General features: G+C 38.5%; 1 protein-coding gene and 1 pseudogene across 1 annotated transcript; one reads left to right on the forward strand and one right to left on the reverse strand.

The window, feature by feature from the left end:
- Positions 1-964: 964 nt before the first annotated feature.
- On the reverse strand, positions 965-2,942 carry LOC120167401 (rust resistance kinase Lr10-like). The gene is made up of 4 exons (XM_039176428.1): positions 2,537-2,942; positions 2,337-2,446; positions 2,204-2,233; positions 965-2,113 (listed from the first exon to the last, which is right to left on the reverse strand). The coding sequence occupies exons 1-4, from the start codon at positions 2,851-2,853 to the stop codon at positions 1,002-1,004; spliced, it is 1,569 nt and encodes a 522-aa protein (XP_039032359.1). The 5' UTR covers positions 2,854-2,942; the 3' UTR covers positions 965-1,001.
- A 3,422-nt stretch (positions 2,943-6,364) lies between these two features.
- LOC120167402 lies at positions 6,365-12,929 on the forward strand (annotated as a pseudogene).
- The last annotated feature ends 1,131 nt before the right edge of the window (positions 12,930-14,060 follow it).

Genomic DNA, 14,060 nt, shown 5'->3' on the forward strand with positions numbered 1-14,060 from the left:
TGAAGATAGCCACCGGGGGTGGCTGCTGGTCTTCTAATAGGAACGGGAATGGGACGGGTGGCTCGTGGTGGTTGCACCGCCGCACATGGCAGTTGTCTTGGACTGAGACAGCTCCTGCAACATTGACAGTCAAGACAAGGCAGAATAACGAGTAAAATACCATTGCTATTAGAAACACGTGAGCACCTGAAGCGAAACGTTCCATCGATATCGGTGGTTCAGCTCTTCAGAGTAAAATACCAATAGCAATGCTTTGTCTCGGTTAACAGGATGCTTAACAACATAATTAAACTATAAAAACTTTGGTGCTTCAACAACATAAAAACTACAAGAGCCTTCATATTGTACTCGACGTTTCCATCTTAGAATCTTCAATGAAGGTGAAATAACAAAAACCCTCCGGTTTCTGATACAATCGGATGCTGATGGTTCAATGAGGGTTTTCAGGTTTTATCACTGATGAAACGTGCATAACCCAGGGAATATGAAAGGTAGAAGCTTTTTACAGGCACTGTTCTGCAATGGCCGGTTAAAACCTTGTTGGTGAAGTCGATGAAGTCTTCTCCCATGGACTGATTCAAATACAAGGTGATATTCTGAGTCAAAGTCCATACCCTTTCCCATCGTTTAGATAAAAGACGGGTTCTGAAAACATCCCTTAGTTCCAAAAAGGACAGAATGTGAGCCAGAACACCGTCCGGTGAGCTGCTGATGCTGTCTTCTTCTTCTTCTTCTTCTTCCATCATCATCTCCCTGCTTTTGGGTTTAGCTCTACGTTTCCTTTTTGGATACATGTTACTATGAAGCTAATGCCCTAATATTTTGTTAAATTTAAGACAAACTATACTTGTGACCACTTAATTATTATCTTTTTTACAATCAAGTCTACCTTCTAAATTACATATTCCTAATCCAAAGTGATAAGAGATTTTCAAAATTAACTTACCTTATCAAAGATTACATATACATATACGTATACCTAATACAAGAAAACATTACAGTTACAGGTCGACAGAACATTTCGACGTAGTTGCCTCATCCATGGCGTTCTTCTCAGTATGATCTTCAGTCGACATTTGGAGAGAAAACAGAAAATGTTTGGGAGGCAACTCAAGCTGCTCAACTCCATTTTCAAGCATTTCCAACACTTTGTTCATCGAAGGACGGTTAATGGGTTTCATTTGTACGCACCAAAATGCAGCCATGATCATTTTCCTTGCAATCTGTTCATCGACTTCAGTCACATCTCCTAACCACATGCTCTCCCCTTGATCAAATCGATCATATATCCATGATGGAAAATAAATTCGACTCAGATGTTCAACCGATACATTCAGATTCTTTCTTCTTCCCACCATCTCCATTAATAACATCCCGAAACTATAAACATCAGCTTTGTATGAGATACCTCCAATGTTTTTGTAGAACAACTCAGGAGCAATGTATCCTAATGTACCACGAGCTGCTGTGAGAGAGATGATACTGTCGTTCACTGAATATAGTTTTGCAAGCCCAAAATCAGATACTTTAGGGACAAAGTTTTCATCCAGAAGAATGTTGTGTGGTTTTATGTCGAAATGTAGAATCTGCATTTGGCATCCCTTGTGCAAGTAGTCGATCCCTCGAGCCACACCGAGTGCAATCTCCAGCAGATTTGGCCAACTTAAACTGCAAGTTTCCTTTGAAAATATGATTTTGTCTAAAGATCCATTCACCATGAAATCATATACAAGAGCTTGTTTCGATCCCTCTACACAGAATCCAATGAGTTGCACTACGTTCATGTGATGAATCCTTCCGATTGTGGCAACTTCACTGATGAAATCTTCTCCATTTGCTTTGGATTTGCCTAGAATTTTTACTGCAACCAACCGACCACTACGAAGCTTTCCTTTGAACACAGAACCGAACCCTCCTTGGCCTAATTTTACTTTGAAACCTTCTGTCATTCTTTTTATTTCGTGGTAAGAATATCGAATAGGCATGAAATTATTTTGACTTTGAAGAAAGTTTTCAATGGTGTCATCCATTGATAAATGTCTTCTCCTACACTTGTGTGTAACAAGTGCAATCAAACAAAATATTCCCAGCAAAGTTCTTGCTAATAGTATGCCTGTTTCCCCATGAAAATCACATACACAAATTTTTATCGTTGAACTATACATATATATGCTTAGTAAAAAGCTGGGAAAGTAAGAATTACCTGATATTGCAAGACAAATAAGGTATGTTCCTGTAAAAACACCAATTGAACAATAATTACACACTTGAATACAGAGCCTAAAGCAAAGGCAAACCCATCAAAACAAAATACATTATCAAATCTAAAAACTAACCTTTTCCATAGGGAAAATTTTGGCGGAAGTTTCCCGTAAGAATAAAGGCCAGATTGCTATATATATATGCATTAATATGAGTTTCCAGAATTAACGCCAACTTTAGCAATCTAGAACACCCGAAAAAAGCAACGAATCCATTAACAAGGCCGTGAAAATATATGAAAGAATCTAAAGAACGAATCCTAGAAAACTCTTACACTTTGAGAATCGGGTTTGAAGGCCAAACACTGTAGGGTTTATACCATGACACCTCGACGCCTTTCAACAGGTTTCTGTAAATATCAAAAGTGGATAAGCCACTAATATTGGAAAGCATGAACGGGAACTGGGCTACAAATCTGCACGACTGGTGGAAATCGGATATGTTTGAATAGGTGCCCGAAAAGTAGAAGTAGGTCCATGGCGAGGAAGAGCTATTGGTTCGGCAACGAGAAGCATCAACATAAACTGAAGAGTTCATCTTTGTCGTGCAATTCACGAGATACATGATGTGACTTGGATACCAACTTATCATGTCTACAAGATAATTGTTCGCTACGAAGGAACTGTGAGGAATCGAGCAGTTAACGTCGACCACACTCGCATCCACGAGTCGAAGCTTTTTGTTAACATAAGAGATGTCTAGGACATAAAATTTCCCATATTTCATGGGCAGACTGGTTCGGTTTCTCTTGCACTCAAGTTCTAAACTTATGTGACCGCACTTGCGAGGTTGACCTTTTAGTCGAAAAGGCCAACTGATTTCAACGTTTCCACACATAGAAGGGCCGCACTGGAAAAATCAACAAACTAATAAAACTAGAGTGGGAAAAAAAGAGGTTAATATAAGTCAGTCAATGCTCTTAGTCTTGGATATTCAGAAACCTTTTATCATATTGAAAAGAGAACACAATTCATTGATTGATGAGGGGAATGAAACAAATGACAAGTGGTAACTGTATTGTTGATTACCTTTCCATCAAAATGTGTAATCAATTTTAGGGTCCCATCGAAGAAGAAAGCTAGGAACATGTAATTCAGTTTATGAGCGCCTGGTGATTGGTGGACTTGGTCCATCGATCATTCAATCTTGAAGTCATTGGACTTGAGCATTTGCTATCGGCTAGCTCTGGGAGCGTCGTTGAAGCTTCTTGGAAAAACTGAGACACTCGACTGCGACTGGACGGCCAATAGATTCCTTCACGGGCACGGCAACCCACTGGCCTTCTAGGAAAGTTGTAATTTAAAGTCTTTTTTGACAGCCTACTCACCGGTTTAAGAACTTGCTAATGATTTTGATACGTGTTTAATTATTAGTGTCCCATCGAAGAAGAAAGATAGGAACTCTAATTTAGTTAACTAATTTTCCATCAGTTAAATTATTAGTCATAGGACTTGAGTATGTTATCGATAGCTCTGGGGCGTCGTTGAAGCTTCTTGGAAATTTGTAATTGAGAAGGTTAAGTTTAAAGTCTGTGTTGATTGTCTTGTCACCGGTTCAAGATGTTGCTACTGATTTGATATTGAAAACGAAAAGATAACTTCCGGAACCTGGCTTGAGTTATTTCCAAATATATATATCACATACTTAATATGTTTATTTTAACAAATAATATTAGAGCTAATTATACTATATGGATTTAAAATTATAGTTTAAATGTTGTTAATCATCCAGTTAACCGAACAAAAATAAGGAAGAAGGCCCCATTTAAGACGAGACAAAGCATTCCTATTGGTATTTTACTCTGAAGAGCTGAACCACCGATATCAATGGAACGTTTCACTTCAAGGGCTCACGAGTTTCTAATACCAATGGTATTTTACTCATTATTCTGCCTTGTCTTAACTGTCACTCTGAAGAGCTGAACCACCGATATCAATGGAACGTTTCACTTCAAGGGCTCACGAGTTTCTAATACCAATGGTATTTTACTCATTATTCTGCCTTGTCTTAACTGTCAGTGTTGCAGGAGTTGTCTCAATACAAGACGACTGCCACGAGCGGCGGTGCAACCGCCACGAGCCACCCGTCCGGTTCCCATTCCGATTACAAGACCAGCAGCCACCCCACTGTGGTTATCCTCATCCCGGGTTTCAACTTTCGTGCTCCGAAAACAAACAGACCCTGCTGAACAGGGCTGGTCCAATGAGTTTTAATGCCCTGGGCGAGATAATAATTTTATGCCCCTATACTTGTACCGTATAATAGAAAAAACATAAATAATTTTTTTAAAACAAAAATGTAATAGAAATTATAGTCAAACAATATCAATACTAATACAAATCAAAACCTACAAGACTACAAATATCACCTAAAACGATGCCTTCGTGCATTTTTTTAAAGCAAAAACCTCTATTATTTTACGATAGGGGGACCTGGAGCATTGTCTGGAGAAAAGGGATATGATCTCTTCATGCCAACCACCTACAAGTTGTAACCAAATTTACATAACATAAAAGGTTTAGAAGAGAAAGAACGATGCATTCCTGAACTCAAAACTTAGCTCAATCCGCTCATGCAGATACTTTTTAAATGTGGTAGTTGGCAAATTCAAAGTTCGAATCTTAACATAAGTCCTTCTCTACCGGAAAAGTTTAACAAGATAGTCGAAGAATAGGAAAATAGATTCCAGATGCTAAATACAAATCCCGGGCCGATTAGATACTACACTTCGAGGATGGATTTATCATAGGATTAGTTCATGCCAACCACCAAATTCACACACTAAAGAGAAAGAATAAGCATTCCTAAGTGAACTCGAAACTCAAATGGTTCATGCAGTCATCTTCAAAAACTGACATCTGATAAATTCAAAGTTTAAATCCAAGCATAAATCCTTCCCCTATTAGATAAGTTTAACCGAGTAATCTAAGAATAAGAGATGCTAAATGCAAATCTCGGGCCTATTTGATTCCACATTCGGATTCATTTGGCATAAAATTCAGAATATAAACATCAAGAATTTCACAACTAACAACATAGTAGTAAATGGAAAGAATTGAAGGGAAATTGTGCACAGGTAATAAGTTTCCGACAAGTTTTAGGTAGAAAAAACCTAGATCAAATGTAAATATGGTTATGTAGTGTTTAATGTTAGATTTATGATTTAAAAAGATAACTACTTTGTTCAATCAAGTTCTTAAAGCAAGATCAACCGTTGGAATCTCAAGATCAAAGTGCAAGTCAAGGTGCCAGTCGAGAACAAGGTACTGATTTTATATCAAACACATGTTACACATCATTAATCATAACAGATACAAATAGATTAATCAACAACTAAATCATGATTTTGGAATACATAACAATCACTAAAAATCTCGAATGCACTAAGCTTAATGTAGGAACGATTATCCAACAAATACATTGATATATTGTACATTGATTGGGTAATCTTATGAAAAAGAATGAGAAAGATGTGATTTTTAGTTCATTTTCATTGAAAGCTTGAGGCTGAAATACTAAGAGAATAAGATTTTTTTACATTATATAGCCATATGCATCAACTATGTTCAAAGAGTTCTTCACCATTAACAACTCCCCAATGCACACCTTCTAAGTTAAGAACCAAATGAGGAAACTACCCTGGTTAACAACGGAGTAGGAAACTACCGATGAAAGTGAAATACAACCTGATACTCAAATATGTACAAAATTAATGAAGAAAAATGGTAAATCATTCAATTCCCAATCTGCTCAACCAGAGACTTCTTCAACTGGTTTAGGCGAGTAAAACCCTGTAACATAGAAATTAAGCCCTAGAAAACTACCCTCCAACATGCTGCCCTGGGTCGGCGCCCATGTGGCACATGTGTTGGGCCGACCTTGCTGCTGAAGCTTCCTCGTTCGATGAAGCTGTTGGTGAAGCGCATCGATTATGATGCTCGACGGATTGACTTGTACGATCCCAGTCGTTGCCTCTGGCGACAACTTTTGGATCTCAATTTATCTACTTTTCCATTCATGGACGAAATCGAACCTGCTGCATCCTACACCTTGCTAAAGTGTTCAAGCCAAGATGAAGCTTTGTATAAATTTAATAGATTCGATTGCTGAAGCACCTATGCCTCTCAAATTATAGCTTGTTATGATGGCTATGTATATAACTTGTTAAATTTCAGCATGATTGGCAACTTCTCGGCACCGATTTCTCCATATTCTTTCCGTTTTCGATTAAAATGGAATAAACCAGATTGTGCTGATTGTGAAGCTCAAGGCAAGGGATGTAGACTGAAGACCAATAGCACAGAGGATCAAACTGAGTGTTTCTATATCCCCAAGCACCGTATAAGTATGTTTTCAGTTTACTTGAAAGAAAAGCTTAAATGTTATGTTGAGCCCTTTTGCTCAATTTCCCATGTATCAAGCTGAATGATTTTAAATGTTTCGCAGGTGTACGAGAAAGGCTGATGATTGCTGGTAAGTGGGATTTTCCTTTTGACTTCAGTTTATTAAGACATATGATAAAGCATGATCTAACACATGATTAACGTATGGTTTGCAGGTATTGTCTTAGGTTCTATGATTCTTGCAATGGTTTTCATTGCAGTTGGCTGGAGATATGTTGAATCAAAATAGAGTAAAAACTCTAATTGATTGAGAATAAGAAAAAACTCTCTTTAGAATAATCTCACAAAATTGCAAAAGGGAAGAACTCTTAAGAAAACTTTCAAATGCTTATAATTAAGCTTTGATTGTTGGATGATAAAACTCAAATACAAGTAGGGTATTTATAGGTTACAAGAAACAATCTAAACCACTCATTAAAATAAGCACTAAATAATCTAAATCATTCAAATTAAAACATGAGAAAAAATACTTAATTTTCACCTAACTAAATTGATGTAAGCAATGACATCAAATTAATTTAGGTGTGAACTTATTTAGGCTAATATTGAATTTTCAATACTCCCCCTCAATGTTAGCCTCCATTCTTTGAATCACGCCATGTTGACGACAGAAATGTTCAAACTTTCCAGCACTCAAGCTTTTTGTAAACAAGTCAGCAATTTGCTCATCTGTCTTGATTTGCCCCATCTCAATCTCTTCTTGCAAAACTTTTTCTCTAACAAAGTGGTAATGTACTTCCACATGTTTAGTTCTTGCATGAAAAACAGGATTCTCCGCCAGCCGAATTACCGATTGGTTGTCACAGTACAAAGGAATTGCATAATCTACTGGTTGATGTAGATTATTCATCAACTGTATCAACCATATACTGTCTTGAGCTGCCATTGCTGCTGCTCGATACTCAGCTTCAGTGGTTGACAATGATACCTTTGGTTGTCTCTTGCTACACCAAGAAATTGTTCCGGAACCAAGCTTAAACACATACCCAGTTGTTGATCTCCTGGTGTCATGATCTCCTGCATAATCAGCATCACAATAACTAACTACCTTGCAGTCTTCACCTTTTTTGTACAAAAGACCATAGTCAATTGTACTCTTCACATATCTCAGTATTCGTCGAACTGTTTCCAAATGAGGCTTCTTTGGATTTTACATATACTGACTTATCACACCAACTGCATAAGAAATGTCAGATCGGGTCAAGGTTAAGTAGATCAGACTACCTACCAATTGTTGATACATTATTGCATCTTCCAAATCTTTTCCTTCATGTGCGCACATTTTGACATTTGATTCCATTGGCGTTGAAGTTGACTTGCATTCGAGCATTCCAAACCTCTTCAACAAATCTTTAGCATATTTCTGTTGACACAGAAATATTCCTTCGTGTGTGCGATCAACTTCTAGACTAAGGAAGTGCTTAAGTTGTCCAAGTTCCTTCATCTGGAAACGAACTGATAAATTCTCCTTTGTCTGAAGAATTTCTGCCTCATCATCACCGGTTATGAATAAGTCATCCACGTACACTAGCACGATAGCTAGCTTACCTTCATTGACTTTGACAAACAAGCTAGAATCTGTAGGTGTTACTGAATAGATACTTTTTATTAGAAATTCAGCAATCTTATCATACCACACCCTAGGTGCTTGTTTCAATCCATAGAGTGCTTTTCGCAGCTTGCACACATACTCAGGATGATCTTGACTCTGAAAACCCATTGGTTGGGTCATGTATATCTCTCGATCTAGCTCTCCATGAAGAAAAGCATTCTTCACATCCATCTGCCACAAATTCCAGTCTTTGTTGGCTGCAAGTGCAAGTAGGACTCGTACGGTTGTAAGTTTTGCCACTGGGCTAAATGTTTCATCATAGTCTAGTCCATACTGTTGAGAGAAACAACGAGCTACCAATCGTGCCTTGTACCTCTCGATTGACCCATCTGGATGACGCTTTATCTTGTAAACCCATTTGTAAGATATGGGTTTCACATCTTTTATCTTTGGCACAAGATCCCAAGTTTGATTTTGCTGAAGTGCATCGATCTCTTCTTTCATAGATGTCATCCACTCAGAACTCTGTGATGCTTCTTCGAATGTCTCAGGCTCTGTTATTTCTTCAATTATGGATGCATTGGCATATTTAGGATTTGGCCTTCGTATTCTTGTTGACCTTCGGAGTTAAGATTGTGGAATTGATTCTTCTGTTTCACTAGGCCCACCTTCTTCATTTGGTTATTGATATCACCAGTTTGCCAAGGATTCTGAGTCACTCTTTGTTCGACGTCATCGTCATTTGGATCTTCTGATTCGTCTGAACTTGTTTGGAGTTGAACAGCATGCTCCCCCATCTTTTGTTGTAGCTTGTCTCCAAATTCTCTCGAATCTGGCAACATCTCCTTCTCTGGGGACTACCAAGAAGATGCTTCATCAAATACCACATTTCGTGATGTGTATCATCTTCCACTAATTGGATCACAACATTTCCACCCCTTTCTCTGGCTGTCATATCCTACAAAGATACATCTAACAACTTTCTTGTTAAATTTGCTTCGTAAATGATCAGGAACAAACACATAACATACACAACCAAATACTCGAAAGTAGCTAACTGTAGGTTTTATGTTCCATAGTTTCTCAAATGGTGAAACAAATCCTAACCTTGGTTGAGGAAGTCTGTTGATCACAAAGGCTGCAGTCCTCATTGTTTCAGCCCAAAACCTTCCAGGTACGTTCTTTGCATGTAGCATACTTCGACAAATTTATGCAAGATGCCGATTTTTTCTTTCTGCTACATCATTCTGTTGTGGCGTGTTGGCACAAGTGTACCGATGACGTATTCGACATTCCCTTAGGTATTGAGAGAACTCGTTTGATATATATTCTCCTCCGTTGTCTATGTGCAAGCAACATATCTTCTTTCCCACTTCTCCTTCAGCTGAGTCTCTGAACTCTTTAAACTTTGAGAATGTGTCAGATTTTTCTTTCATAAAGAAAACCCACACATACCTGGAGAAATCATCAATGAATGTTACCATGTACCGCATACCGCTAATTGACTGTTACTTAATTGGTCCGAACACATCAGAGTGAACCAACTCCAACGGTTCTTTTGCTTTAAACTTCGACTTGTCATATGGTAATTGGTGTGCTTTACCATACTGGCATCCCGCACAGACCGTGTCTTTTTCTTGTCATATATCAACATATGCTGACGACTCACACGTAAATTGACTCCAAACGTCGTCCCTCCATTGTTGGTGTTTCTGAGATTTTGACGTTACGATAAACCTTCACGTCTTGGGGACCAAATAAGACATAATGACCTGATGATGTTAGTTGAGCCACAGATAGCAAATTTTTCTTCATTACTGGGACATGATAAACATCTTGAAGTTGCACCTGGTTAGTATTATATCGAGGTATAACTATCGTCTTACCGATGTGAGTTATCGGTAACCTTGAGTTGTCAGCTGTCACCACCACACGACCTCCATTGTACTTAGACAGGTTTTGTAACTTCTATTTGTCGCTCGTCATATGATTTGAGCAGCCTGAATCTACAATCCAGTCATTCTTGTAGTCAATCTGTTCTGGTGTTGTTACCGTGAGAGCTAATTCTTCTTCCTCCGTAACAAATAAACACTTCAGCATCCCAACCATCTTCACTATTCTCCTTCGAACTGGAAGTAGCAGTATTACTTTCAACATGTTTTTTCTTGGTCCAACAGTCTTTTGCCATGTGACCCATCTTCCCGCAGTTGTAACACTTGCCATCGAACTTTCTACTATTACCGCGATTCTTGGATGCTCCCCCTGAATGAGGGCCTCCATTTCCTTGGTAATTTTTTACCTTGTTGCCATCATTTTTAGATCCACTGCCAGTATACCGCTGAAAAGTGCCTCTGCTTTTGCTGGTGTAGAGCACTTCCTCTTCACCTTTCAGCGAGACTCCTCCCATTTGCTTGTCCATGGCTTCTTGACCTGCAAGCAAATTTTCGAACTCAACAAGCGATGGTTGTGTCGGTCATCCCTGTACATCGATAACAAACCCTCGATATTCGGGTCTCAACCCATGGACAATTATTATTTTTTATCCTGGCTTCCCCAATAGCAGTTGTTGGATCTAATTTTGAAATTTCGCGGCATATCGACTTCACCTTGTGAAAGTATTGGGTAATCGCCATGTCGTGTTGCACCATTGATAGAAGTTCATTCTCGAGAAGTTGCAATTTTGTATCGTTCCTCTTCGAAAAGTGTATAACAAAAGTGTCACATGCTTCCTTTGGTGTTTTAGCATCCCAGATGTGCTCCAACATTTCTTATTCAATTGTGGTCTTTAAAGCAAACATTGCTTTGCCTGCTTTAATTTTCCACTTTCGCAAGATGCCATTGGCATCTTCTGCCACCGGTTGTGTAACTTTACCACCCACCGACAACCTCCCAAAGGTCTTGACCTTGTAAGTATGACTCCCCATACATGTTACCCACGTGTTGTAGTTTTTGTTGTTGAACTTCTTGATTCCTCCAACTACTTGAAGATCACCCATCTTAACGGCAAGGCTTTGACTACACCGAACAAGCTTCAGTAACAAAGGTGCAGAGTACTAAATTACTCTAAACATAAAGAAGCTCCATAAGGTCTGTAATAACCCAGACCATAATCTCAAGAAATTTTTTCTGATGTGGAAGATCAGTTAAAAATTGCAGCCATAGAGCATACTCGGAATTTAAAGAGACCTTAAAAATGTGGCTCGGATACCAATTGTTGAATCAAAATAGAGTAAAAACTCTAATTGATTGAGAAGAAGAAAAAAATTTCTTTAGAATAATCTCACAAAAATGCAAAAGGGGAGAACTCTTAAGAAAGCTTTCAAATGCTTATAATTAAGCTTTGATTGTTGGATGATAAAACTCAAATACAAGTAGGGTATTTATAGGTTACAAGAAACAATCTAAACCTCAATTTTCACCTAACTAAATTGATGTAAGCAATGACATCAAAACTAAATTGAAGTAAACAATAGCATTAAATTAATTTAAGTATGAACTTATTTAGGCTAATATAGAATTTTCAACTAGATATTACTCAGAAAAGAAGAAGAAAGAAGGTTTACTCAAGATTGAAATGTTTTTGGAAGATTACAGAGCGTTTAAACCCTCGAGATACTCCTTTGCTGATGTTAAAAGGATAACTAATCATTTCAAGGACAAACTTGGACAAGGAGGTTATGGAACTGTCTTCAAAGGCAGACTTTCCACTGATATTTTGGTTGCTGTCAAGGTACTCAATAACTTCAAGGGAAACGGTGAAGAATTCATCAATGAAGTGGGTTCAATGGGAAGAATCCACCACGTGAACGTGGCTCGTCTGGTCGGGTTTTGTGCCGATGGATACGATCGAGCTCTCGTTTACGAATACCTACCGAACGAGTCATTAGAGAAGTTTATATTTGCAGCCAGGGAAAAGGATCGATCCCTTAGCTGGGAGAGGCTTCATGATATTACTCTCGGTGTAGCCAAAGGTATCGAGTACCTCCATCAAGGTTGCGAGCAACGAATCCTCCATTTCGACATCAAACCTCACAATATCCTGTTGGATCATAACTTCACCCTAAAGATATCTGATTTTGGCCTTGCTAAATTGTGTTCCAAGGATCAAAGTGCCATCTCGATGACAACCGCTAGAGGAACCATGAGCTATATCGCACCCGAGGTACTGTCTCGCAACTTCGGAAACGTCTCGTATAAGTCCGATGTTTATAGTTTCGGAATGCTATTGTTGGAGATGGTCGGACGAAGAAAGAACATCGATGATAAAGTGGAGAATACGAGTCAAGTGTACTTCCCGGAATGGGCTTATAATTGTTTGGATAAAGGAAAGGAACTGGGGATCAGAATTGAAGATGAAGAACAAACAGAGATAGCAAAGAAACTCACAATTGTTGGACTTTGGTGCATTCAATGGTACCTCGTCGATCATCCTTCGATGAAAGACGTGGTTCAAATGTTAGAATGAGACTTGGATGTTCTTACGATGCTGCCGAATCCTTTCGCATCGACAGATCTGATGAAGATGGGAGCCATCATACCTAGGAAGCCGGTTAATAGAGAGCTACCTTCTATATCCAAAATAGAATAGGAACAATCTCAAATCTATAAATATTTCATTAATAACATTTCAAAACCAATAAAAATCTGTTTTATATGAGATGCCTAGAATACTTTTGTAAAATAATTCAGGAGCAATGTATCCTAATGTACTATGAGCCATTGAAATTCTATCTATTAGTTGAAGGTTATTACAGAAGCCAGTTTTCCTTCTTTGGTGTTTTTCTTCTCAAATTTCCACATTTTCCTCAAAGAATCCTTTTATCTTAATGCAGTGATAGTAATATTTTTCAGTACCTTTCCATTATATAAAAGGTATAAAATCATTTCAGTTGCACACATGCTCAGGATTACATTATTTGAAATACATTCCGGTTCGTCAAACACGAACCGCAAAGGATTGGTCCTCCACAAGCTTCAATGAGCTAGTGTATGCGCAACCTGATTGGCCTCTCAATTTACACATTACACATTGAGGTCTGGAGAATTTTCAAAAGTTATGGGTGCCTCGTTGAATAACGATGAGATAATTGAAATGTCTTTATGAGATTTAGTTATTCGATTAACAATAGAGATGGCATCTCCCTCCACAAGCCAATGATGGTCTCTAGCTACCACACCGATAGCAGCTTCTCTGGTGTTGGGGATGAATGCCCCATCAACATTAATTTTGATTGCCCCTTCAATGGGTTTTGACCATCGCTTAACCGGTCTTTGTCAGTCATGTTGAAGACCTGCAATCCAGACTCCAGAGGCCTCTTTGAAGTTATTCCCCAGCAGCTATGCAGCAACAGAGCTTCCTGCGGTAGCGAGCAATCCTTTAGAGAGTGTAGAGATGTCTCATCATAACATTTAAGCTTCTCTTTTAAGTAAACCTAGGGGGATATGCGAAATAGTTTTAAACATATACGGTGCTTGGGGATATAGAAACACTCGGTTTGTTCCTTTGAGCTATTGGTCTTCAGTCTACATCCTTGCCTTGAGCTTCACAATGACCACAGTCTGGTTTATTCCATCGTAACCGAAAGAAGATATGGAGAAATCGGTGCTAAGAAGTTGCCAATCATGCCGCAATTTAACAAGTTATCCTTATATGCATAGCCATCAGAACGAAAAGCTATAATATGAGAGTCATATGTGCTTAAGCAATCGACTTTATTTTCTTCATACAGAGCTTCATCTTGGCTTGAACACTCGAGCAAGGTGTAGGATTCAGCCAGTTCGAGTTCGTCCACGAATGGGAAAGTAGATAAATTGAGATCCAAAAGTTGTAGCCAGAGGCAACG

This window comes from Hibiscus syriacus, unplaced genomic scaffold (assembly GCF_006381635.1).
Source record: "Hibiscus syriacus cultivar Baekdansim isolate YM2019G1 unplaced genomic scaffold, ASM638163v2 tig00111671_pilon, whole genome shotgun sequence".
Classification (NCBI taxonomy): domain Eukaryota; kingdom Viridiplantae; phylum Streptophyta; class Magnoliopsida; order Malvales; family Malvaceae; genus Hibiscus; species Hibiscus syriacus.

Coding starts and splice junctions, on each gene's coding strand:
- LOC120167401 (XM_039176428.1), bottom strand. CDS start 2,853: ATGATAAGTTGGTATCCAAGTCACATCATGTATCTCGTGAATTGCACG. Junction 2,447..2,536: donor TCAAACCCGATTCTCAAAGT/GTAAGAGTTTTC, acceptor CGGGTGTTCTAG/ATTGCTAAAGTTGGCGTTAA. Junction 2,114..2,203: donor TATTTGTCTTGCAATATCAG/GTAATTCTTACT, acceptor ATGGGGAAACAG/GCATACTATTAGCAAGAACT.